General features: G+C 38.9%; 1 protein-coding gene across 1 annotated transcript in view; it reads left to right on the top strand.

The window, feature by feature from the left end:
* The window catches only part of MED12L (mediator complex subunit 12L), a 321,906-nt gene that overhangs the window by 257,561 nt on the left and 36,812 nt on the right, over positions 1-27,533 (top strand). The window contains exons 21-37 of the mRNA XM_082625544.1: positions 720-851; positions 5,483-5,710; positions 6,440-6,581; positions 8,228-8,348; positions 8,734-8,835; positions 9,529-9,642; positions 12,849-13,048; positions 16,028-16,216; positions 16,834-16,908; positions 17,025-17,215; positions 18,041-18,202; positions 20,339-20,450; positions 22,669-22,758; positions 23,809-23,918; positions 24,115-24,250; positions 25,040-25,201; positions 27,038-27,400. Coding sequence (XP_082481670.1) covers positions 720-851; positions 5,483-5,710; positions 6,440-6,581; positions 8,228-8,348; positions 8,734-8,835; positions 9,529-9,642; positions 12,849-13,048; positions 16,028-16,216; positions 16,834-16,908; positions 17,025-17,215; positions 18,041-18,202; positions 20,339-20,450; positions 22,669-22,758; positions 23,809-23,918; positions 24,115-24,250; positions 25,040-25,201; positions 27,038-27,400 — 2,629 coding nt within the window. The remainder of the gene's footprint in view (positions 1-719; positions 852-5,482; positions 5,711-6,439; positions 6,582-8,227; positions 8,349-8,733; positions 8,836-9,528; positions 9,643-12,848; positions 13,049-16,027; positions 16,217-16,833; positions 16,909-17,024; positions 17,216-18,040; positions 18,203-20,338; positions 20,451-22,668; positions 22,759-23,808; positions 23,919-24,114; positions 24,251-25,039; positions 25,202-27,037; positions 27,401-27,533) is intronic.

Raw genomic sequence — 27,533 nt, forward strand, 5'->3', positions numbered from 1 at the left:
CTCACAGATAGGTGGATGGACCACTAGTGTTTACTTCTGTGTGGTATGAACTTTTGTTCTGTATGAATTGTGGCCCAAAAGGCCATCTTTCTGATATGGGGAGTTGGAGTAGTAGTGGTACTTCTGAACCGCATGTCTTATGGACAATGTCACTAAGAAGAAGGGGTTTTAAATTCTTATTAAGATAAACTAAAATAAATTTGTTTCTAGTTTGGAAAAACAAGGAGAATGTGACCTCAAACCATGAATTCTTCAAGTTCATGCCAGAACCAGCTCATGGTCTTGAAAATAGATTTCCCAGACTTACTGATATGAAGAAATTGCCCTTTTACATAGTGGACATGGGGCCTTTTGCAAATTTCCAGAATTTGTCAGTCTTCTTACTGATGAGAGATTCTCTCCTACAACTTTTGTGTCCCAGTCACAGCAACTTTATTGGTGGATTCCTCCCTACGTATCTCCTGTACAGAGGCATTTCTTTCATTTCTTAATGTTAATGGCATTTCTGAAGTTTAAAAAAAAATATTTAGTGTTTCAATATCATGACAGAAAACTGATACTTTATGCAGTTATTTACTTGGTATAATGATTAATGTTAACAATCTGGTATCTTTTTTCTTACTTGAGTAATACGTGGACACATTCTCACTCTAAAAGTTCCAAGCAATAACACATTTATTAGCAAAGTGTCTCATTTCTTCATATATTTTTCTCCTCAGATTGTGTGGTGTGGTAAAGCATGTGGTGAACCCCTCAGAATGTTCTTCCCCAGAAAGATGCATCTTAGCCTACCTCTACGATCTCTATGTGTCATGTAGCCACCTCAGAAGTAAATTTGGAGACCTCTTCAGGTAGGTAGAAGAAAGTCAAAAGAATAGGAATAGGATTGCGCCTATATTTGTTTGTGTACCAAATTGTCATCCTTTTGAATAATGAAAGTTAATCCTAATTATATCTGCCAGAATTCCTATTGAATTATCTTTCATTGTAGCTCTAACCTCCTATTCCAAATCACTATGCATGTTCAGCTCTGATTGCAGTTTTGATATAAGAGAAAATGTTCTGTATTTTGCAGTTGCTGTTACCTCCCTTGGAACATTGTCTCCCCACTGTTTGCATATCTACTTTCTCCCTGCATTTGCTTCTCTGACTCCTTGAACTTCCTACTTCACAGAGCGTCTCTGACTCCCTGTCATTCTCTGCACCTTAGCACTTGTACCCGCGACAGGTAGACAGGTGCTGGAGACTCTGTACTTCCGTAATGGTGTTTGAGGAAATTTAGGTGATTAACTGTAAGTTGGGGGAGGGAAGGGGGCAGTAATAGCTGGCAGAATAAATTTGGAATCTGGAAGCAGGCAAGGAAAGAACAGTCACAGTTTTCTTTGCTCTCTTGTATCTTGCATCCAGCTTGTTCGTAAATCCTATGAACTCTGCCTTCCAGGTACATCTAGAATCTGACCACTCTTCATTGCTTGGCAACTACCACCATCTCTTGGTTGGACCATCGTAGTGTCCTTCTAGCTCGTTTCTCTGCTTGCACCCTTGACTCTCTTAAGTGTATTCTCAACGTGTCTTCAAAAGATATCCTTTTGAAACAAGAATAACTTGAAGTATTCCAGTGGCTTCTCGTATCTACTCAGAATAGAATTCAAAGTCCTTACCTAGCCTTTAGGATCTACTGGATCCAGTCCTGTCTTCCACCACTTTCTCTCTGTCCATTCTCATCACATGGACCTCTGTATTGGTCTCCCAACACTCTAAGCACACTCCCACCTTGGGGCTTTTGCACTTGCTGTCACCTCTCTTGTGATGCTCCCTCACACGGTTCGTTCAGGGCTCTATCTCCCTGACCACTGCACTGGAAATAGCCCCTCCCCCCGGTCTCCATCATTCTCTGAACTTTAGCACTTTGCCCCTCCCCGTTTCATACATTGTGTATTTATTTATGGCCTGGCTCCTTTCTAGAATGTAAGCTTCATGAGAGCAGAAACTTTCTCTAGTTTCTTCATTGCTCTATCCCAGTACCTTGAAGAGTGTCTGGCTCATAGTAGGCACTGCAAAAAAAAAAAAAAAAAAAAAAAAAAAAATCTGCTTAAAGAATGATATATACCAAATCAAAAACCATGATATTTTTAATGGTATTGATAGGGAAAAATGTGAAAGTATGTTCTTTATGAAATGAATTAGGTTTCAAAATAATCCCTTATGGAATGTCTGAGTGGGTCTTAGGAACCATCTTTCCACAGAAATGTTGTAATAATAATACCCCGTATTCTTTTTTTTAATTTTTTTTGCGGTACGCGGGCCTCTCACTGTTGTGGCCTCTCCCGTTGCGGAGCACAGGCTCCGGACGCGCAGGCTCAGCGGCCATGGCTCACGGGCCCAGCCGCTCCGCGGCACGCGGGATCCTCCTGGACCGGGGCACGAACCTGTGCCCCCCGCATGGGCAGGCAGACCCCCGACCACTGCGCCACCAGGGAAGCCTCCCCCGACCCCGCTCCCATATTCTTCTATTACTTTACAGAGCGCTTTCAGTTTCAGTTTACAGTTTTCAGAGAGCTTTCTCATACAAGATTCGGTTCTTGCGACTGCCGTGTAAATTTCCCAAGGAAGCCACGTATATTTGACCTCTAATGCTCCTGCAGCGTGGTGAAGCATGTTAAATGAGTTAATTCAAGTAATGCACACTGGCTGTGTGGAGATTTAGGAAACCAACCATGAACTGAGGGGCTACTTAACATCAGCACCATGGCGTTTCACAAGGGGTTACCCGTCTAACATTTCCTGGATTAAGCCATGGAAGAGAACTGCGTTTCTCTCAGGAACCTTCAAGTCAGGCATTATTTGTAGCTTGGGATTACGAAAAATGGTCAGACAAAAGCTAGATATGCAGAGACTTCTGTTTGTATACTAATAGACCAGTTTTAATGATTAGATCAGAAACGTCATCTGTAAAGTTGTGTAAGAATCATATTTGGAGGAAGTAGGGTACTAGTCACGTCTGCTTCTGATTGAGCCGCTGCTTTGTGCCAGGCACTGTGGCGGGTTATCTCCATCAAGATCTTTAATCCTCCCAGCAACCCCAGGAAGTAGAAATGATTTTTCCTATTGACAAATGACCGTTCCTCATTATAAGTTAATAAATGATAAAGCCTGGATTTGAACATAGGTCATTTTGGCCTCAAGGTGGTGTTGCTTTCATTACTCTATCAGTTTTTTCTTATACATGCAAGTTTCAGAAGGAAAATGTCTGAGTTTTTGTTTGTTTGGTTTTGGTTTGGGGTTTTTTAAACTCCATGTACGCCTGCAACAGAGAGTGCTAAGAATTTGAGAGTGACCTAGATGGCAGCTAACATTTCACTAAAACCTGGAGCTCATCTGGAAAGAGTGTAATAAGTGAAATATGAAGCCTAGAAATGAAGGGACACGAGACTTCACCATGAACCACAGAGTTCAGAAAAACTGCCAGAGGAGGTAGGAGGACATCACCTTGAGAGAAGTCTCTGTACTAATGGAAAAGTGAGGCTGACTCTTATAAAAATTAGGAAAGAAAAGCAGAATTCTTTTGGTTTCTAAAGACAGACGGGGTAGATTGTTGGAATTAAATGGAAAGTTGAATAAAAAGAGATGCTGCTTTGCTATTTGCAGGCCTCTGTTTCCTTAAAGACTCAGAGTATTGGGTGGTGGAGGAAACCAGGGACGTGGTATTAGGGAGGGAACCGGCAGAGAGCAAAATTTGTTTTTGTTTCATTTTTAGTGGGAAAATGAAACAAATTAAGAACTATTGCTAAGTGAGAATATATGCAGCCTGGCAGGGTTATGACAGGGAAAAGGGAGATTCTTAAAAACACTGGGGACTGTATAATTCTGTCATTTTGAATAGGTCATGACTTCAGATTGCAAACTTGTATCCTTCAGCCACCCCTGACAAGTTTTTATATAAGTTGTAGGCGAAGAAAAAGAGTATAGAAGATTGTACTTGCTGCCACTTAGTGGGTGGCTTTAGTCCTCTCTCTTAGCCCAGTGCTTCCCACGCATATTTGGTACTTAGTTTTACCTGGGACTACTTTTTTTTTTTTTTTTTTCGGTACACGGACCTCTCACTGTTGTGGCCTCTCCCGTTGCGGAGCACAGGCTCCGGACGCACAGGCTCAGCGGCCATGGCTCACGGGCCCAGCCGCTCCGTGGCATGTGGGATCCTCCTGGACCGGGGCACGAACCCATGTCCCCTGCATCGGCAGGCAGACTCTCAACCACTGCACCACCAGGGAAGCCCTGGGACTGCTTTTTAAGCATACAGATTCAGTACACCTGCAGTGAGGCCCAGGAGTCTTTTATTTTTAACAGGTGCCCCAGAGGTGATTCTGAAGGAGGAAGTCTAAAGTCACTTTTTGGTAAACACTGAACTGAACAATCTCAGGTTTCTTAAAGCAGTTGTCAATGTTAACAGCTTAGGGTGAAGAGTCTGTATGTCTTTTCATTTTTGAGGAAATCATTCCTGGCTACTGTTTATGTAGGTGCATAAGACTAAGACATGTGTCGCCTTGATCACAAATAGATTTGCTGCCAAAACTTAATCTAAAAGGAAAAGAGTCTCTGCTGCTTAAAAGAGCTCTTGAATAGAGAAGGTGAATTGTGGCTTATGGATTTGTTATCCACAGCAATTGGGCTAGAATAGCGAAGTGTACGTGGAATCTGAGCTTTGAAATCAGGTCATGCTTCAGCCTCATCTGCAGAGCAGGATTAGAGGGGATGCTTTCTAATTCCCTTTATAAATTTATAATATTCAGCATTTTCTTCAGATATAACTCTGAATGTGGTAGACCATGCTCTTAAAAAACTCTCGATACTGCTGAGCAGTACAGTGAGATAAATTTTTAGGAACAATGTAATAGTTTCTGTACTCTCATAGAATGTATGTATTCCCCATATCCCCCTACTAGAATTTAAGCTCCTTGAAGGCAGGGAGTGAGCCTCTCTTTCTCAGCTGTACCATGGTGCCCAGAGTAGCCGTGGCACTTGAACCCCCCAGATACTTTGTACTGAGAGGAATCGCTTTACAGGATGAATGATTAGGACTGAAATACCAAGTTGTTCCTGATGTGTAATCCAATCCATTTTTATTATTCTTAAGTAATAGCACTTTCCAACCACTGTTCAGAGACAGTTGTTGGAAGCCATAGTAGATTCTTTTATTTTTTTAAAGCATGTAAGATGTAGAAAAGACTTAGAAAATAATTAAGATTAGTACCCAGATGTCTTATTCTTGTTTTGTTCTTCCATCCATTCAGTAACTATTGAACTAGCACATTCCAAGCACTGTGTCCAGTGCTGATTATTAGGAAGTTGGAATCAAGAACCCATAATGCAAACCTTCTCTAGGAATACATTACAGCTGCCATTTAATCTGTCCTTAAATGAAATACCTTTCTAGTTATTTTAGTTTTGTTTTGTCTTTTAACTCTTCTTCTTGTAACCTCAGTAGTGCCTGTTCAAAAGTAAAGCAAACCATATATAATAATGTGATTCCTGCAAATTCTAACTTGCGATGGGATCCAGACTTCATGATGGATTTTATTGAGAATCCCTCAGCCCGTAGCATCAACTACTCAATGCTGGGCAAGATCCTTAGTGACAATGCGGCCAATCGCTACAGCTTCGTCTGCAACACACTCATGAATGTATGTATGGGCCATCAGGATGCTGGAAGGTGAGCTGGGATTCACGATTAACCACACAGTTGTTGCATGGCTGCTCCTTTGAAATTAAGGGCTTTAGTAATTGCCTAAGCAGACATTTGGCTTTTGTTTGTTTGTTTTTAAATCTTATTTTATTCCCGCATTTACTTCTGCTCTATTCCATGATTTTCTTAACCTGGCTTATTGATCTGGTGTGAGATGCTCTAGATATGATCTGTAAGTTATCTGGTATGTTTTCAAAAACATATATAACAAAAATACAAATAGACACAGATTTTGAAAACACTGGATTTAGACTGACCTTTTAATTTTTTTGATGCCCTTAAAAATGTGAATTTACAGGTCAGATTTGTTCACAGAACTAAAAATATGTTAATTGACATCTATACTGGTTATTGTTTGTTGCTCAACAGCATTAAATATTGGCTTGCTCAAAAAGTTCATTCAGTTTTAAGTAAAGATAAAAGATACATTTTTCATTTTCTCCCAGAACTTTATTGAACAATGTATTCATTAGCTGAATGAACTTTTTGGCCAAACCAATAGCAACCATTTGAAGACATTTCCTTTCCCTTCTGCTCCAGGTTCTACTAGGTTATTTGACAAGTGGATTTTTATTATATCCTTGAATCTAAGAAATGACCGCCATGTTTGATTATATTGAAATTATGTGTTCATTAAGTTTATCATATGTATTTCTCTTTTGTTACTTTCTTCTATATTCTTTTTCTTCTTTCTAGGATTAATGACATAGCCAATTTCTCCTCCGAGCTGACGGCCTGCTGCACTGTTCTCAGTTCAGAATGGCTGGGAGTCCTGAAGGCTCTTTGTTGTTCTTCAAACCACGTCTGGGGGTTTAATGATGTACTTTGCACTGTAGATGTAAGTTTTCTTTTTCATTTAAAAACTCAACTGTGCAATTAAATATTTAGCTAGTAATTTTTTTTAGTTGACTCAACTATTAACTGAAATATTGTAAATTATTTTTCCTTTCTCTCCCTGAAAGCAATAAACCAGAGTGTGGTTGCCAAGAATAAATAAAGGGAAAAAAATCAACATAAAATAGATACCCTAATCTAGAGTGGAGATGCCAAGAGTTTCCTTGTTGTTAGCTGAGATTTCTTCTGTATGGTCTCCTCAGAGTGGTTTGTTCATAGTTTTTACCAAGTGCCTTGGGTTCCTCATGGCATAGGACGTAATTTAACTAAAGCAGTTTGCATTCTGAAGACAACCAGTTTGTTTTCTTAGAATGAAAAAAAAACCCATCTAAGAGTATAGGTTCTTTTGTGTGGAATCAGGACATCCAGGCTCAGATTCAGAGGGGTGTCCAGTCTTTCTTAGTGAATAGTGTCTAGAAGCTTATGAAGAGATATCCTTTATGGATCGCAGATATCCTCAGATAGCATATTGCATCCATGGTGTGTGAATTTCTTAAAAGTCCATCTGGATTCTTTATTTCTGCCTATCACTTCCATCACTTCTTGCAGTAATTTGTGTTGCATAATAGTATATCTCATGTATAGAAGAACTTTATCATTTTAAAAACTGGCTCCCCGTTGAAGGTTTATTTCCTAGTTCTGGTATCTGAAGACCAGGCGGACAATCCTACTCCATTCTGTGGGCACCTAAGATGTAAAACTCATACCTGTGACCTGCTCTTCCAGACAGAAGAAGACCCAAATTTTTATCTTTAACGTAGTTCCTTCATCTCTCAGTTGTTTTTTGTTTCACTTTACCTCTGCTTGTTCCCTCGTTTGTAAAGTTGGAATTAGTAATGGTATGCACCTCACAGTGGTGTGCCCTTAAGTGAGGTGATCTTTGTACACCTCTGACCGTAGTCGCTGGCACAGAGGACGACTTAATGTGGAGGCTGCTATTACAGCTGTGTTTCTTATTATTTTCTGTCAAAGTCTTGTGAGATCTGTAAAGGGTAGAGGTTTCCACTCCGAGTGAATTAATTTTCCTCCTCTTTCTCCTCTTTCATTCTCTGTCTCACTCACCTTCACTCTTTCTTCTTTAAATTAAGGAGTTGGGTGGGAATTTTCAAAGTTGTTTTTAAAACTGATTGAATTATATTACAAAATCATTATTGGTTCTTCCCCAAAGGGACTCTAAAACATTAATAAGGCTTGTTTTTCAATTAGGGGAACCTCCTTGTTTTCTGTTACTTCCTAAGGGTCTGACCCTGCAACACTAGATTATACTGCATTCTGCTAAAAAGGCTTATTTATGCTGCATCTTTCAGGGATTTCTCGACTCTGCTGTTTTATTGTTTTGTTTTTCAGTTACCTATACTCAAGCTAAAGCTTAGTATCTTCTTAAAGCATTGGGGGTGTGGGTAGACCTCATTCTTTGTCTTATAAAGTACAAGGAGGCCTAGAGGATAATAATTATAAATCATTTCACTCTACCGGTTCATTTTGGGATTTGAGATCTTATTCGTATTGCCTACATTCTCTTAGATATTAATCTTAGATGTTACTTAAAAGGGTGTTAGGTATTAAAACGTGTCAATGTTTTTCTTGAAGGTGAGTGACCTTTCATTCCATGATTCATTAGCTACTTTCATTGCTATTCTGATAGCACGACAGTGTTTCTCCCTGGAGGACGTCGTGCAGCACGTCGCTCTTCCCTCTCTCCTAGCCGCAGGTAAGGCTGCATCCAAGAACGCCGTTGGTTATTTCATTGTTGTCTTGGTGCAGTGGTTTCTAACTATTAAAAGGCAGTGAAAAAGTAGAATTTAAGGGAACATGCATTGGGCGGTGATATGGCATCAAGGTAGAGATGGTAGAATTTATTATAGTTATTCCAAACAAAGTCACATGGATCCCAATGGAAGAGGTTGGAAATGACACTTTCAGTACTTGCTTTTAAGGAAGGATTCAGGTTTCTCAGAAAAGCATAGACCGTGTCTTACTTTTTACCGTAAGGAGCATGTATTTAAATTATTCCAGAAAATTTAGCATAATAGAAATGTGGAAGACGTGTTCTTGAATATGTTAGAAAACTTGCTTTTAAAATCCCTCTCTCCTAGCTTGTGGAGATGCAGACGCGGAGCCTGGGGCGAGAATGACATGCCGACTCCTACTTCATCTCTTCCGAGCTCCCCAGGCCTGCCTATTACCTCAAGCAACCGGTGAGCTGACAGCTGAAATATCTCTGATAACACTTTCATTTGGAGCCATATGCTGAAGTTGACCAAGTAGGCTGTCCATTCTGTAATTTCCTTCCTGATTTTGGTGGGCTTGCTTTGAGGCGATGAAGGCATGGGGTATGGCCATTGAGAGGGCTGTCAGCACCTTTCATGTAGGTAATCTCAGGATGTATTGAGAAACTCACATCAAGAGTTAATAAACAATAAAAATAACTCTTCTCCTCAGCCAAGCCAAGCTGGTGGGCAGCATGATCCTCCAACATACTGTGTGTGTTGCTTATGAAACACACCATAGCAGTTTAGGGCAATGGTGATGCATTTATTCTTTTACTAAGGTGAAAGGAATAAGGTAAGAATTCTAGGGGTGTTACTGCATTCTTTTCCTAAAGATCATTTCCACGTGTGTGTGTGACAGAAGTGGATAAAAGTCCTCCTAATTTTTTTGATACATCTCTCTAAAGAACAACACCATTGTCTTAATATTTAAAAAGAAAAGGTTAAGTAAGGAATACTGGCAGTGTTTCTTAGTGAATCCATGAAGCATCAATTAAAGCTAGCTAATAGCAATTAAGCGCCCACAGTCTGACAATGAAAGGCCCTGCTGACTGTAAATGGTTACAAAAGATGGTTAATGATGGATATGAGACTATTAAAGGTTTGTTGTTTTCCTCATAGGCAAACCTTTCCCCGGAATAAGATCGTCCTGTGATAGACACCTCTTAGCCGCTGCTCACAACAGCATTGAAGTGGGAGCGGTGTTTGCTGTCTTAAAAGCAATTATGATGCTTGGTAAGACTATCCTGGCACTCAGCTTGGTTAATCACCAGAAACTGAGACAAAATAATTTGTATTCAGGTTTAACTCTAATTAATATTATTAGAAACATATTTTTGTTTGTTTGTTCTCCTGGAAAAATTAGTTGGCATTTTCCAAGTTCATGTTCAGTTGGCCTTGGAGGAGTCTGTCCCTCATCTACAATTTTGGGGGAATTTAAATATAATACTTTTTTTGTGGCATTTTAACTGCAGGATGTCTCATTCTGATGTACTATAGATCCTTAGACCCACAGGGTTGTTTTGACTTCATTTGTTGGCAGAAGTCACGCTTTGTGATGGACACAGTTGATTTGGTAATCTGTCTAAAGGTTTAAGTTTCATATTATATTCTAGGACGAGAGCACCAGAAAATCTGGGTTTTAATCTTAGTTATTCTGCTTCCATTGTGACCCTAGACAAGTTTATGTCCATCTGCCTTAATTTTTTTCATGAATGAGGTGATAATTGCAATGATATTGATACTGTTGATAAATCAATATTGGATATCACACTTTTGTTTTCATTTAATTTGTAATGTCCAAGACATCCTTATATCTTTATTGATATTTATTCTCCAGGAGTAGTAGTATTGTCTTTTCTGTTCATTTACAGTGCAATTCCTTAAGACATTTTTATCCTATAAATCATTTAGGATTTGAAAGATTAGGAAGTCTTGAATTCACACTGCCTAATTTCAACTTTGGGCACTCTCTTATGGTCTTGACTAAATAAAAGTTGTCTCTAATGTTCCAAGGGGGCTTCCTTTGACTGGAACTAAATTTACTGAGTGGATAGGAATTGTTTTAGATGAGTCTTAAACATGTTTTAGAATATACCCTGACCCTTTATACTCCTGCTTGAGAAGTGTTATTTGGTGATGATGAGGAAGCATAACAGGGTTTTCATAAAACAAACTACTAAAAGTTTGCCTTAACACACACACACACACACACACACACACACACACACACACACATTCCTTTTGCAATGCCCATGGGTTTTGTAGTAGAAAGGGAAAGGTAGAGCCACACGGAGGGCCACACCCTCTCCTCTGAGCTTGTAATATTGTGCAGCCAACATTAAATGCTCATTTCAGTCAGATTTCTCTACTCTGATTACGTTTGAAAGGAAAGCTGGCTGGTCAATTCTATTTAATAAATATATGTACGTACCATGAAGTCAGGGACTCACATTTTTGCTGTGGTATCCCTTATGCCCATGAGAGAAACTAAATAGTAGGTTTTCCATACACAAATGTTGGAAGTGTGAATGCATAAGCGACAAACATTTTAATGGCAGAAACCAAGACACGTCCCATCTAGACATTATCCCCTTGATTTGTAGGACTGGTCTAATCCCAAGTACAATTTGCCAACCTCTTTAAATATCCAGATAACCATATTTTAATCTCAATGAATAATCACCTGTTTATTTTTCTTTGATTGCCTTTCCTTGACCTTTTTAATTGGCCCCAGTTCTTGGTAGATTTTACAGCTTCCTAAGCAACGGAGGGTTCTTCAGGTCTGAGAAGTCAGGATCAGGCTAGTTGAATGTCAGCAGACCCTTGGACCAGGCAGTCCCTGAACACTGTGTTTGTTCTATTGTCTCTACCATTACAGAAGGTTCTGGCACAGCCTTCCAGACCTTCTCTGTCATCCTAACATCTAAACTGAATGAGGATCTCCTAGACTAGGACTGGCAGAGGTGTTTGTTTCTTTGTTTTGTTTTTGCAGTTTTATCTACCTCACCATGTCGTTCTCAATGTTCTCTCAAGTCCTATCCACTAGGATCTATTTTGAGTTAGGGAGATAGGGTTGTTTTATAGAATCTGGATTCTAATTTCTGTAGTAGTTTACCTCAAGGTGTGGTAATAGTTGTTTATACACCTAAGGTTGGAAAAAGCATGCTAAATGTTGGTACATGTAGAATTTGGTCTTTGTTTCAGCTCCTGAAGAGCTCTGTTGAATTAAATAAACGTCTGTGAGTGGAGTGAACTTGGTGCTTTTTTGTATGAGTATTTGAATGAGAAATGTATAATACGTAATAAGATATTGATGAGTTGAAATGTATTATTTATTCCTCCCCCCCTTATGATTTTATAAGCAAATATTCACTAAGCAATTCTGATTTTCTGAAATTTTTTCAGCACAGTCAAAACTTTTTCTTGGTTGACCTGTGGGTTTTAAAAGGCTTTTTGCACTGACCCGACCTTGGTTTCACTTACAGTGAAGCAGTGAGGGCCTCATCTAAACTCATTTGTTGGTTCCAGGAATTTTTCCTGTTCAATGCTTATGATCCTGTCGGTAAACAGGCAAGAGTTTGGAGGCTCTGTTGTCATTTGGCAATCTTTATTACCAAATTATATTAATTTCTCACTTTTAAAATATGACAATTACTTGTCTTTCATGGCTAGAGAAGATTTCTTATTTCCAGCTATTCAACCATTCTGCTCAGTTCACCTCCCCGGCCCCAGAATTTTGTAATGAGGAAAACACTTTCCTGAGCTTCGTTTTATTGAGTGTATTAGAGGTTGATCAGGTGAGGTTTTGTAATTTGGATGTTTACAGAGAGGAAAGTGAAAGACATGGGTTATTCAATGAATGCCCTGTTTTCCAGGGCTTCCTTAGTATGCATTGCCCTTTTCCATTCCCAGGGAAATAAATCTCTCTTGTCAAGAAGTTGCTAGTAAGGTGGGCTAAGGCAAAACTTTTCTCTTGACCTATGGATAGAAAATAAGTCATTGTAAGAGAAGAAATGGAAAAGGGACATCTAGAAGGGTGAGTAACCCATTTTTTCCTTGTCTATAAGTCAAATGAATTTGAATACGTTCATGCTTGAAATATCGGTGAAATCAATGTTCTGTGATTATTAAGTGTGATTCATAATGGCCTTGCCAAGTTTGGTGAAAGCATACTTAATTCTGTAAACGAAATAAAGAATGAGTCTTGAACATGTTTTTGTTTGTTTGGTTGGTTGTTTTTTTTCCCATGTCTGATGGAACTTCTCAGGGTTCTAGCATTTACTCTCTCAATCCCTTCTCTCTATTGCTGAACAACTGACTATGCAATGATGATCCCATTCATATATTTTAACTCCCTGAATGCTTGCCTTATTTATTTCTCAAATATTTGGCAATATTTTGAACGTCTATGATTTTGCTTTTGTGATTCTGTTATTTAGGAGATGCCAAAATTGGCAGTAACAATGTCAGCTCTTTAAAGAATGACGACTTCACCATGAGGGGTTTACGACGTGATGGAAATGCTGATGATATCTGGACTGCCTCACAAAATTCAAAATCCTGTGGGAAAAGCATTTCCATAGAAACTGCCAATTTAAGAGAATATGCTAGATATGTACTGAGGACTATCTGTCAACAGGTATTCTTCAGGTTTAATTTGCCTTTAACTTTGAGTATGTAACTGTTCTTTGGAGAGAAATGCCCAATATTGTAGGAAACTTGTACATATGTGGTCCTCTTTTTCCTGCTAACTTTATTTTGAAATAATTTCAAATTTGCTGAAAAGTTGTAATAATTATAAAGAACTCTAGTATGCCTTTTATATGGATTCAGTAATTTTTTACATTTTACCACATTTGCTTCATAATTGTATTTGTGTGTGTGAATGTGGCCTCGTATACTTTTAAATTTTTTTCTTTTTACTGAACCATTTGAGAGTAGATGGCATACGTTATTCTTCTTTACTTTTTAATATTACAGCATTTATCAACATAACCAAAATACAGTTATCAAAAGTAAGGAAATTTAGCATTGGTATGGTAATTTTTTCTCACCCATAGGCCACATTCCAGTTTTGTCAATTGTCCCAGTATTGGCTTTGTCTGAAGTTTCCTGTAGATTAGCTTCAGGTTATGCTTTCCTGGCCAGGATACTGTAGAAGTATGTTACGTTCTTCTCAGGTAATCACATCTGAAGGCACATGAGGTTCATTTGCACCTCACTGGAGATGTTAATTTTGATCAAGTTGTCTCCATTGTATGGTTTTTTGATTTTTCTATTGTATAGTTATTATTTTTTCCCTTGCAATTAATAAACAATTTTGGGGAGACACTCTGAGACAGTGCAAGTTTTCTGTTCCTCATCAAACTCCCCCACCTCACATACAGCATCCATTTTGATTCTTGTCCACACCAGTCTTTACTACAATGGTTGCAAAATGGCTTTTCCCAACTCTTCCACTCCCTCCACATTTATCAGTTTGCATTCTACTCTAGGAAGAGCCTACCCTTTTCTTCCCTCCCTCCCTTCCTTCCACTCTTTCATTTTTTTAATATAGGTTATAATATACTGTCCTCAGTTATTTTCATGTTCAAATTATCCCACATTTGTCCAGTGTGAATCAATCTTTTCATGCTGACTCTTGTGTTATTTTGACACGTCTCTCTCTCTCTCTTTTTTTTTTTTTTTAATAACAAGTCTTTTCTTACTTTCTGGCCTATCTTATACTTCCCTGCCCCAAATCTGGAATTACTCATTCCTTCATGGAACCCTGGTTCCATTTAGTAGAGGATGGTATTTAGAAACCAAGATCCGAGTACAATGTTTGCTCATTGCTATGCACAATGTGTGTTCATTGCTTCTAGGCCCTTTCAGCAGACAGATCTAGGGGGAAGGAAACATCCATGTACATAAATGTGTGTGTGTGTAATCATGAGTTTATACCGATACCTCTAATTCCAATCAAACTGCACAAATTTTTGTTTGCATTCCCTCATTCCATATTAATACCGCCTTCTTCCACAGTAAGAACCCTGGCTACCAATAACATCAACCATTTACTCATTGGTTGAATTCTACAAAACACCTGAAGTAGTTTCAGAACTACTACACCTATACCACTATGAAAACCAGCCTACTAAAAGGAGTTGAGGATTTGTTTGTAGCTCTTTTTTCACTAAGCGTTTACAGTATTATGTTAAAAAGTTATTTGACCTTTCTCCTCCAGTGTGGATATGTTATTCACTTGAAATAGAGTTGATTTTACTTGGTTTTGTTTGTGTTCAGTTTAGATTTCTTTTTCTACCCTAGCTCTGTCTTTAGAGTAACATACTTCCAAAGGTCAAGGAGCAATAGTGTATATTCAGAGAGATGTACATCTCCCTCCCTCATCTTTTCTATCCTGGGTTCCTCCCTGCCCTAGGTGATCAATTTCATTATTTCTGGTTTTTCTTTCCATTTTTTATTAAATTCTCCTTCCTTCTATAAAAAGGCCTACCATATATACTCTTTTTCACTTTGCTATAGATATAATGTTGACACGGTCATGTTTTCCTTAAGGTATACTGTAACCATGGTAAAAGTTAGCTATTAGTCATATAGATGTTGAGAGTGTACTGAGCTGTGCATTGGTTTCTAACTGTGGGTACACATTGGAGTCACCTGGAGAGTTTAAAAAAATTTTGATGCTTAAAATATTGCTGATGTCTGGGTAGCATTACCTGAGATTGATTTAATTGCTCTGATATGGGGCCTGGGTTTGGAAGTTTAACAAACTCCCCAGGTGATTTTAATGGACAGCCAGCATTGAGCCACTGATGAAGTGGTTAAGAAGCAGGTTTCATCAGAAACATATCTGGGTTCAAATTTGGCTCTAGTACTTCTGATGATTTCTTACCCCATTTAGTACAAGAATTTGCCTTTGAAAAAATGATGAAGAAAAGCTGTTTAGAAGAAGTTTAATTTGGTGGAAACTCCCCAGAGGTCAATTAGCCATATGCATCAATAGCCTTAAATTTTTGCTATCCTCCTTGACCCAGCAATTGCACTTCTATGAAATTATCCTAAGAAAATAATTGTACAGAGAACAGATGTGCACAAATATTTATTTACAATGGTAACATTATTCATAATGATATCAAAAAAGGAAGACAATTTTCTAAATGTTATACTATGTCCTATCTATTCAGTGGAATATATTATAGTGCATTCCATAAACATGAAGAATACATATTATAATATAGAATCACTACTGTTATATAGCAAGTTAAAAAAATGATTACAAAACATTACTTAGAGCAAGGCCTTATTCTCCGACTGAAAACACATACCAGTATTTTCTTTATTTAGCTTTTTCTGCCCCTGCTTTATTTTTTCATATTTCTTTTTTTGCATTCCTTTTTAAAAATTTTCTATAACCAAGATTCTACTTTGTATTTTTAAGAAGTCAAAATACTAGAAAATTTGCTTGTAAGCCTTTTCCCTCCCACTTTTTCCATCTAATAATTTTTAAATTGGAAGATTCCTGTCCGCTTTCTATTGTGCACCATGAGTTTAGTACATATTACGTATACATATTGAAAGTCTCTGCCTGTCAATATAACTGCCGCATTATTTTTAGGAATGGGTAGGAGAACATTGCTTAAAAGAACCTGAAAGATTATGCACAGACAAAGAACTTATTTTGGACCCTGTGCTCTCAAATATGCAAGCACAGAAATTATTGCAGCTGATCTGTTATCCTCATGGCATTAAAGAATGTACGGAGGGGGACAACCTTCAAAGACAGCACATTAAACGCATTCTTCAGGTGAGCGGTAATAATGTAAAGACTGTGTTTTTGTCATTTGACACATTCTTTGTGTTTATAGCAAGAGTTACTGCACCTCTTTTTTTTTTTTTTTGTCATTGCTAAGTAATTCTTAACTTCAGTTAATTTTGGGGATTTGAAAAATGGGGATTTTTATTCCCCCAATTTTCTGTTTTGTGTAATTGCCACACTTTATTGCTGGGTAGTACAGATACTGCAAATTGTGTATAACCATTATATAAATACTGATATGTTAAGTCAGTACTGTGTTTACATGAGAAATAAGCTTTGTAGAGGGACTGTCTTAAGTATATTATTAAAAAAAACATCGAAACCGTTTTTTTATGTGGTTGGTTAGATAGATTTTGGGAGAAGAAATGTTTGCCTTATTCATTTACAGTGCCTAGCTGAGTAAGGCACATTATTTTAATGTTCCTATTTATTTCTTTGTGTCTATCATGAGCATATGTAATAGACTTGGAAGCCTTTTGAGTCATATAAATCCCTTTATTGTGTGTGATCATTCCTCTGTTTCTTGAGAAAGAGAATAGTGCGAGGAATTATTATATTTTAAAACATGTTCAATATTCTTAATGTGTTAACTCCATTTTCCCCAGAATCTTGAGCAGTGGACACTGAGGCAGTCCTGGCTGGAACTTCAGTTAATGATCAAACAGTGCTTGAAGGACCCTGTGAGTATATATCGAAAGCGTGTATGTGTATAAAATTTTATGAAAAGCAAAACCACGTTGGTGTTTGAGGATAAAGTAAAACACATGTGTGCTGGTTTTCTTGCGTCTAATTCCAGGGCTCTGGTTCAGTGGCTGAAATGAACAACCTACTGGACAATATTGCCAAGGCAACAATAGAGGTATTCCAGCAGTCGGCCGACCTGAACAATAACTCTTCTAATTCGGGTATGGGCCTCTTCAACCCAAACGGGATTGGAAGTACCGATACGAGTAGCACAAGACAGAATGGAATAAAGACATTTCTAAGGTATTTTTTTCTGTAGTTTTATGAGGCTATCATTAATTTTTCACATGTAACCGTACATTTTATTCTCATAATGCAGTTATTTTTTTCATAAAGCTGCAGGATTGTGAAGAAAATAATTACTTGTAAGTGTCCATTATCATTATTTAATACGTTAAAGGGCCATGCTGCTGGGGTGGCTGATATCTTAGTGTTCTAAATATTAGGTTGAGCGGGGCCCGACTCCTTGGAACCACAGATGACATTCAGGACAGAAGAATTTCTCTAGTGTGCCCTGAGGCTGCTCTATTCCATGGTATTCCTAATATGTTTATTCCTAAGAAACACTCTTTCTGCCATCTTTATTAATTGGCAGTTTTGCTCAAATGATAATCATAAAAGGCAGATAGACCTGTATTTCATCATTTAGGTGTAAAGTATAACTAGTGAATTTTGAACCTTTAAAAATTGGTTATTTACATGCTTAAACATAATCAGAACATTTCATATTTTAACCATGACAGAAAAGTATATCGCTTGTTAGACAAAAGGACTGTTACTGCTCAGAGAGCCAGAATCATAGAAAAACACTTTTCTAGATTTCAAAAAATGTTTAGTTATAGTATCCTCTCAGAACCCCACCTTTTATTGCTTTCCATAAGCATGACTGAAAAGTGTGTGCAAGTGTCTGCTATCTGGCAAGAGGAAAGATAGTATAGGAGTAAAAGGGGGAATGTTAGAATAATCTGTGTCTTGTGCATAAAAGTTATGCTCTGGAGTTTCTATTAGAACCGTGAGAGCAGAGAAAAAGGATGCCTCCTTGGGTATAACATCTTTTTCTGATTTTAGTTCCTCTGAACGCAGGGGCGTGTGGCTGGTAGCCCCCCTAATTGCTAGGCTGCCGACTTCTGTGCAGGGAAGAGTGTTGAAAGCTGCTGGGGAGGAGCTGGAGAAGGGACAGCACTTGGGTTCTTCTTCCAAAAAGGAAAGAGACAGACAAAAACAGAAAAGGTACGTCTGGAAGATGTGTTTCTATGTGAGAATTTAAAGAACAGTCGAGAAAATCCAATATTCTACAGATGCACAGGCTCATTGTGCTCAGAGTCCATTGAAATTTCATCTTTATATGGAACTGAGAATATTCTGTTAGGCAAATCTCTGTGCCTCAAATATCCCAGATTGGGCTTCCCTGGTGGCGCAGTAGTTGGGAGTCTGCCTGCCGATGCGGGGGACACAGGTTCGTGCCCCGGTCCAGGAAGATCCCACATGCCGCGGAGTGGCTGGGCCCGTGAGCCATGGCCGCTGAGCCTGCGTGTCCAGAGCCTGTGCTCCGCAACGGGAGAGGCCACAGCAGTGAGAAGCCCGTGTACCGCAAAAAAAAAAAGATCCCAGGTTATAATATTTAGTACACTAGCTCTCAGTTCTGCCTGTGTACCCTAATCACTGCTACACTATTAAAAATACTGACTTCAGACCTGCTGAATCAAATCTGGATATCCACTGGGTCCCTGTATTCAACAGTTCTTTTGTTGTTGTTTTTCTTGTTATTTAGGTACTTATGCTTCAGTTTCATAGAATAATTTATGATTCTGTCATGCTGGACCCTGAAATAGTTACTAATCTTTTTAACATTTAGGACTCTTGTTCTAGTCTAGATATTAACTTATAAGCCTCCAAGTTGAACGTTTTTTAAATTTTATGCCCTAGAAAAGGTTTCAAGTAATGTTATTGGATAACTGACCATGTTACTGAGAAAGACCATAAGCACACTCTAATGTGAAACCATGATGAATTTAGTGCCCCGGGAGTAAAAGGAAATTCCTAACATTGAAAAACAGAAATTCTGAACATACAGGTTTCTTGCCCCCTAATCAGTAACATTTTTTAGTAGCTGCCATTTACTGAGCCCTTATGAAATGCCAACCTCTGTATAAAACTCATTATACACATACGTGGAAATCTCACAGCAATCATATGTGATAGGTGCTCTCATTATATCCTTTTTAAAAGATGAAGAAACCGAGGCACTGAAAGGTTAAGTAAGTTTCTCAAAGACACACAGCTAAGGAGGTGCAAAGCTGGGGTTGAAACCCAGGTGGTCTGGCCTCTGAGTCTGCGCTCTCCTTTCTTAACTGAAGTATTGGTACCTTTTGATGTTGACCTAGCTTTGCGTGTATGCTGTTTGGTGGTTTTGTCATCTTTGCCAGTATTTATTAATCAACCAGATGACTCAGTTTTAATTCGCACAGTCGATTTGCTGATGGGTGATGGCATGTACATTGCCACAGTTCCCACAGGGAGCAGAGATGGTGTGTCAGAGCTTGAAGATGGCTCTTCCCAAGTGAGTCTCTGTCAGCTCTGCCAGTGTAAGATGAAGCAGATGGAAATATTTTGACCTCAATCTCATTTTAAGAAACTTTTCCTTTCCGGTGTGGCAAAGTCAGTTTGTCAGTATGCTTTGTCAGTTGTTCCTGGTCATGGAAGAAATACTACCAAAATGACAATTGAAAATGGATTTTTTATCAGATGTCTTCAAACCACTTTACAAGTCAAGCCTGTGCGATGTGGCAGAGGTGTGCACTCGCTCACTAGCAAGCCTTCTGGTGTTGGAGTGCTCAGACCTCAGTGCGCGCCTTACTTATTAGCTGTACCCATACCCAGCTCTTTGGTCTTGAGAAATGTGCTGAAAAACAAAGCAAGCAGAACAATTGTATAGGCCTATTTCCTGGACCCTAAAATACGAATACTGTGTAGGAGAAGTTTAAATGTTTTTCATCTTATTCTGTGTATAAAGTGATATTCCTCCTGATGTGTACCTTTAAATTCAGTTTACTGATGGAAACTACACATTCTCTTCTCCCTGCACCCCCCGACACACTCGTATGCAGTACGAATTTATGCTAGTTTGCAAATTCCTTCGAGGGCAAGAGAACATATTAACTTATTTAGAAGTATTACAGTGACTTTTAACCATATTAGTTAGAGATATGATTTAACTTTTCAAGTAGTCCTGGCTATTTACTACTCCCCTCCCTTTTGTAACAGTAAAATAGATAAGAGCCAATAACCCGAGGGCAAGACATCAATGTTGCACGTGAAGTAATCCTTTCTTCCTAACTAGATCTGCTATTATTACTTCCTTTGTAGTATGTCTCTTTTGAGTCAACAACCATTCCTCTCACTGGTCCTCACCTGCCTTAAGGGACAAGATGAACAACGAGAAGGCCTCCTAACATCTCTGCAGAATCAGGTTAACCAGGTAAAGTACAGTAGAATATTGAGCCAGGCAGCTATTTTCCTAATGGCATTCATTTGTTTTCCTTTCAAATACTGAGCTTAAACTCAAATACTGCCCTTAAAATAAGGGCACAACATGTTTTGATTAGAAGCAGGAAAACACCGTCCATGCCCCGTTCTCCTACCTGGCATTCTAGTCACCATGAGATTAACAATAGTATGATATTAATTATGTGTTGGGTGAATGTCTGTAGACTATAAAAGTCACATTTTGCAGATTGCCCATAATTTTGTCATATCTGCTCCTCTCCTGACCCTGCCTCACGGGAGAGGTCCTGGAGCAATCTGTGTTGCAGGGGACATTGCAGTGTGACAAAGGGTCCTCTCTCCAGTTCCTCTGCTGGGCTTGCATGTAGCAGGCAGGGTCTCAGCTTGAGCTATGTAGGTTCAGAAACTCAATTTTACTGCAAGAGCCAGACTGATGCTGGTCAAGTGCACAAGATACTCATTTATAAATCAGAAGGCATTTTGGTTCATTTACAAAGACTTTGGACTTTGCCTTTCCACCAGTCCCAGTTCTCCTGGTCACTATTCAGAGCACTTATATCCTGTGAACCGCAAGGAAACTGAGTGATCCAAGTGGAATTAGAAAGTATAGAATGGAGCACAGTGGGTAGATTGGGTTATATGGGATGTTTTGTCCTGCGGTAGCATCTAATGGAGGCCTCCCGTGGGGCTGTGATTCTGTGACACCGTGTCTTCTTGTACGGTACTGGATGAACATGAACAAGACACTTAACTCATTTGGTCCTCTTGTCATCTGTTACCTTTTGGATATGTGAGACTTATTCTCTAGACAGCAGCCAGAGTGATCCTTTTTAAGTGTAAACCACATATTTTTTCCAGTGCCCAAAATGCTGCAGTGTTTCTTACTATACCTAGAATAAAACTTCCCGGTCTAGGCTTATATGGCCCTCCAGGATTGGGCACTGGCTCCCACCTCTACCTTGTTTCCTGCCCGTCATGGCCTTGCTCGCTCCATTCTGTACACAGAGACCACGTTACTGTTCCTTGAACTTACCAAGCAAATTCTTATTGCAGAGCCGTTGCGTGTTTTCTCCCCTTCCCTGGAAGTTATTAGCATGGCCAGTCCCTCACTTCCTCAGGTCTCTGCTCAGATGTCACCTCCTTAGTCCTTCCCCCCACCTCCCCTGCCCCCCCCAATCACTCTCTAAAAGTAGGACCACAGTCATGCTCTATCCCCTTGCCCTGGTTCATACCACTTGTTCCACTTATTTTTATTTGTCCTGCTATCAGAATGTCAGCTCCATGACAGCTTGTGTGTCTTGTTAACAGCCTTGTACGCTTCACCTGCCTTGGGGGAGGTTCATCCATATCTTTTGATGATATTTGGGAAGTGCTCTCCTTTTACCATGAAGTACTTACAGGTGATCTCTTGGGCTCAGTTACTTTTGCATATGACTCATTTCAGCTCTTTTGAGATGATTCTCATTAGGTGCCATATTTCAGAGCATAGCAGTATGGGTTTGTTTGTTTGTTTGTTTTTTGCTTATATCATCTGATTCTGGGTGTTCCCCACTTGTGGTTTGCCTTTGCTAAGCAACCCTTCCCTTCCCAACATTTGTCTGAATCAGCGAGGAAGCAGTTACTTAATAAATTGATATGCCACTGATGTCCAAGATGTCATATTTTTCAAAATAGGTTACAATATCTTTATCAAGGAAGACAAGTTTATAAACTAGAAAGCCTTCAATGAAACATCAGAATAATACTTTTGCTAGGGTTCACAGCATGTCCCTAGAAATATAGGACAAGACTGATATAAAATGTAATTCTATCTGTCTTTATCTTTATACTTATCTTTATAAGACCAGTTTAATGATGCATTTTTAAAATAATCTTTATTTTTGTTAATGCTTAACTTGATGACCCTCTACAGCATTTTCTAAGACTTAGTAACAGGATATGTAATTAGATAAGATTTTTCTTAACAGGGTATGTAATTAGATACCAAGCAAAGAAATAGCCAGATTTCTGTCTGCGTGGAGGAAGGGGAGGAAAGCAAAATTTTATTTTCCCCTGGGTTTTTAATTTATTAAACTAAGAAGTCGTTTTTGACTGTCAGTAAAAAAGCTCAATTTAACTTTACATATGAGAAACATCCAACTTAACAGGGAAAACAAGTTTTGGGGGTTGTTTTCATTCATTTTCTGATTTAGATTTTAAGTAATTGGAGAGAAGAACGGTACCAAGATGACATAAAAGCACGACAGATGATGCACGAGGCATTGCAGCTCCGCCTCAATTTGGTAAGAGACGCCTCTAGCGTTATCCCTTCATTACACTTATCTAAATGTGAACATAACCCCAGCTCTCCACTCCTGCTAATGTCACAGTTTCCATTACCAGGTGAGGCCTGCTGTTTGCTCTCTCTACTACTTCCTTGTCCCTCAAACCTTCTGTTTTCCTGGCCACTGTCCTTCCTGTCTGGTCTGGCTTCTGGACAGCAGTGTATTTTAGGCATTGGCTTGCCTTCTGCACCTCACCCCCAGTGAATCTCTCTCTGTTTTCCATTTGTGCCAAGAGTAGGTCTTAGAGACCTGCTCATTGGAGATGTGTTAGCTTTTACCATACTTGCTTAAAAACTGTATTAAAATGTCCTTTAAGGCAAAATTTTATCCGACTTTCCATCAAATTGGTCATAAGGACAAATCCCACAGGGAGGTTTTATAGAAGTTTCAAATTCCTTGCCCACTGCACATTCCTTTGACTTTTCCTTTTCTCAGTGTACAGCCCAGATAAAAGCTACTCTGGAAGATGGCTTGCCTGATATTTGATATTAATTCCCACACGTGAACAAGCAGTCCTGGGGGCCAAGCCTCCCGCTCATCTTCACTCCTCTGTTACTGGGTATTTCCAAGTGTTATTATGACAACAGGCTTGGATTCAATAGTAACTGACAACACAAAGTTGTAGATTATTGAGTCACAGCGGTTTTGATCTACTCAGCTTTAATTAGATGAAAATTACATCATGAAACTGGATATCACGACATTTAGGAACAAAAGAAAGCTAATTATACTAGTATGTAATTCATGCTGATGACATGTCTACACTAGAGTACCCCTTTCTTTTTTTTTTTTTTTTTTTTTTTTTGGAATGACCAGTTGCTGTTCTAATGGAACCAAAAAGAGTGGCAAATATATAGCTAGGTGAGAGAGAAGACAGGATAATCCATAAACTAGAGCACCTTTTAAAAAAATTTTTAAACCAATCACAATTTGGTTGCATAAAGTGGTGAGGGTGGTATTTTCTCTGTAACACCGTGCATATTTTTCATTGTATTTTTTATGTGCAAGGTGGGAGGAATGTTTGACACAGTGCAGAGAAGCACCCAGTGGACGACAGATTGGGCCCTTCTTCTCCTTCAGATCATTACTTCTGGAACCGTCGACATGCACACTAACAAGTATGTTCTTATTCATTTCACACTGATTCTGCTGCATGCGTGTGTAGTGAAGGCTTTGATATACTGACTACAAATTCTTCCACATCGTATATTCTTAGGTACCGCTAATAATTCTGTGCCTTAAATAAAAATGCTCAGTGAGTTAAGAGTGTCTTGGTTTTGCTTTAAGATGCAAATGCTTTCTTTCTCCTCCTAGTGAATTATTCACGACAGTTCTTGACATGCTGGGTGTTTTAATCAATGGAACATTGGCCTCTGACCTATCAAACGCATCCCCAGGGGGATCTGAAGAGAACAAACGTGCATACATGAACTTAGTAAAGAAACTGAAAGTAAGTTTGTGACCTGCTTATATTGTGAGTTCTCATTGTTTATGGATTTGTTATTTAGTGAATGTTATCTTATTACTCCTTTAATTAGATATTATTTATTGCATTCAACTTAATGTAATGTGATTACTTTGCTATTTGCTTTACCTCAGCTTCCCAGTACCCAAAAGTTGTAAGTATATATAACTTGGAGATTTTTCTTAAAATAATTATATTCATAAAACATTTAATTTCTTAAGGAACTTTAGAAATCCCTTATCAAATGTATAACCAAAATGCCAACATTAGATTTAGGATAATTTGGCCTTCGACTGGCAACATGCAGTTGAAAAATAAACATTTGCATTGATATTTCTAAATTCGATTCATTTGACCAGCCACTAACACAGTCTTTGAAATAAACTGTAAACAAACAATGCAGGAAAAAAAATTAACATACCCGATGACCTTACTAATAAAATAGCCAATGGTTACCTTGAGGTCTGACCCTGGACTGGGGAATGTGTTCCGTGCTGCAGCTCCTGCCTTCTGGTTGCAAATACTACTCTGGATTTTTGTCATTTCAGCACTCTGATGTTTGTTGTGTAACAAGGGTGTCTTTATATGTGTTCTATTTTCTACTTAAATAGAAGAAATGAAACATACTCACCACTCTCAGTGAAAGCTGCCCCATAGACCGTCTTCAAGGTTAAAGAACATTCCAGCTATAAAAAAGGAAATGGAACTTCCTTCTTGTTAACTTTTGCCTTTATTGTAATTTCTGTCTGTCTTCTTTCTCCCTTTTTTTTTTAGAAAGAGCTAGGAGACAAGCGGTCAGAAAGTATTGACAAAGTTCGACAGTTGCTACCTTTGCCAAAACAGACATGTGATGTCATCACTTGTGAACCTATGGGCTCCTTGATTGACACAAAAGGAAACAAAATTGCTGGATTCGACTCTATAGACAAAAAACAGGCAAGAGTAAATGTTTGTTTCTTATATATAAAAATGCATGCACTTACAAAGACAAAATGCATTTTCTTGTCTTCCTATAGGGCATGTAAAACATCTTAACTTTATTGTTTCTTGATTTTTTAAAACATATCCTTGTCATTTAAATGCAACGGTTATTGGCATTATCATACAGATAATGATCTTTGAAGATCTTCATTTAAAACTGTTCCTGAATTTAAGTGAATTTCTGAAGCCCACCAAGGGAAAAGTAAGTAAAACCTTAATGTAAAAAAAAAAAAAAAAAAAAAAGCCAAGATCGGGTTTGATTTTACTGCAGAATTGGAAACAGAATACGTTTAATAGATGAGAAAGTTTTTATTGGTAAAAGTCTTCATGTAGTAAGCTGTTTTGAGTAAACAAATTTTTTTTAAAGTGATGGCACTTTATTTCCTTATCAACTGAACAGTATTTAATGAACACTTGATTTATATAAGATATTAAATATGGTTCTCTAAAATATGAGAAGAGTGGTCAGTTACTCTTTCAATGAACATTGAGCAGCCACAGATTTCTGAGATCACAGGGATGAAAGACAAAGTTCCTACCCTTAAGAGGAAGTAGATGATTACAGTGTGGTGAGATTTGTGTGTCCTGGTACGGAGTGCTAGGGGAAGCTGAGAAGTAGCCAACACATTCAGATGTGGGGTAGGTAGTCAGAACAGGATCCTTAGGAAAATTGACACTTGAATCATTTTAGAAGATTAAGAGTTAGCCAGGAGTTAAGGCAGAGTGTGGTACAGGCACAGGGAAGCGTTTGTGCAAAGGCATGAGAGACTCTCGCTTGCAGGCAAAATGCAGCGCTGCAGTAAATCAGAGCGCCCTGAGTGCTGGTACCTGCACGGTTGTGGAGAGAGGCAAGGCTAGAGTCAGGGGCAGGTTGACTTCGCAGTGCTGGTGGGCTCTCCAGTGGTGACACATTTGGATACATGGTCTTGGCACCCAGGAAAGAGATCTAATGTCAAGACAGATATTAGGAAACAGTCAAAATACAGATGGTAAGTGAGCCTTGGTTTTAGATGAAGCCACCGTGGAAGAGTGTGTGTAGTTTTGGAACAGGAGCATTCATAAGTTATTCAAAGTAACTTGAGCAGTTGTTTTCAGGGTCACTGGGAAGAAAAATTTTTTCAGTTTGGTGTGCCAGGGAAAGGACCAAGGGACAGTGCCAATTAATGTTAAAAATAAGAAACTTTTATTTTCAGAAACAGAATAACATTTCTTCTTCTCCACTCAGTAGAGATAAGCTTGAATTGAAGGTCTTTGTTTGTACCTGTTGGTACAAGTTAATTCTGTAATAATATTACTTAACTATTCAGAGACTGCCCAAGTAAGTATCTGAAAGGTGCCTGCATTGAATCAAGTCCAACCCAGTTAGAGGCTGACTATAACTTGACTCCTAAGTTTCGTTTTATCATAAAAGCAATAGATTCCAAAGGTTTACAGTTCAGTATAGTAAGATCAACTTGGCAGTGTTTTTTAGAAATTTTTTTTTTTGCTAAAAAAAAAAAAAACTAAATGGAAAAAAATGCCATTTACAGTCAAATATACTGTACTGTCTGGTGTCACAGCCCGAACAGTGTGGTATAAAGGACCGTAGAACTGGAGTTAAAGGTCTGGATTGTAGCCGCTGCTGTCAGCGATCTAATGTCAGCCTGGACTCATCACTTAGCCCATCTGCCGTATGCTAGAGTTCTCTAAGGCCCCCAGGAGGCAAAACGTTCTCTGAATCCATGTCCTAAGCAAGCCTCCGAATCAGGCAAAGATCTGAGCATGTGGTCATAGTGCATTATTTCACCACAGGGTCTCCAGGTCTCCACGAAGCAGAAGGTGTCCCCATGGGATTTGTTTGAGGGTCAGAAGAACCCAGCTCCTCTGTCCTGGGCCTGGTTCGGGACCGTCCGAGTGGACCGGAAGGTCATCAAGTATGAGGAACAGCATCACCTCCTCCTGTATCACACACACCCCACGCCCAAGCCCCGAAGTTACTACCTCGAGCCGCTGCCCCTGCCCCCGGAGGAGGAAGAGGAAGAGCCTACATCTCCCATCTCTCAGGAACCGGAGAGGAAATCAGCTGAGCTGTCAGATCAAGGAAAAACCACAACAGATGAAGAGAAGAAGACAAAGGGAAGGAAGCGCAAGACGAAATCCAGCTCGAGAGTTGATGTGAGTACGGGAAGTAGAGAGAGGTCTTGGGCACGTTAGCGTCTCATAGAAGATTTACTAGTTCCTGAATTATATCCCTAAGAAACATTCCTAAGCTGAGTATAAGCCTATTTGTAAGCTATCCTAACGGCTC

This window comes from Mesoplodon mirus (assembly GCF_964341445.2).
Source record: "Mesoplodon mirus genome assembly, chromosome: 6".
Taxonomy (NCBI): domain Eukaryota; kingdom Metazoa; phylum Chordata; class Mammalia; order Artiodactyla; family Ziphiidae; genus Mesoplodon; species Mesoplodon mirus.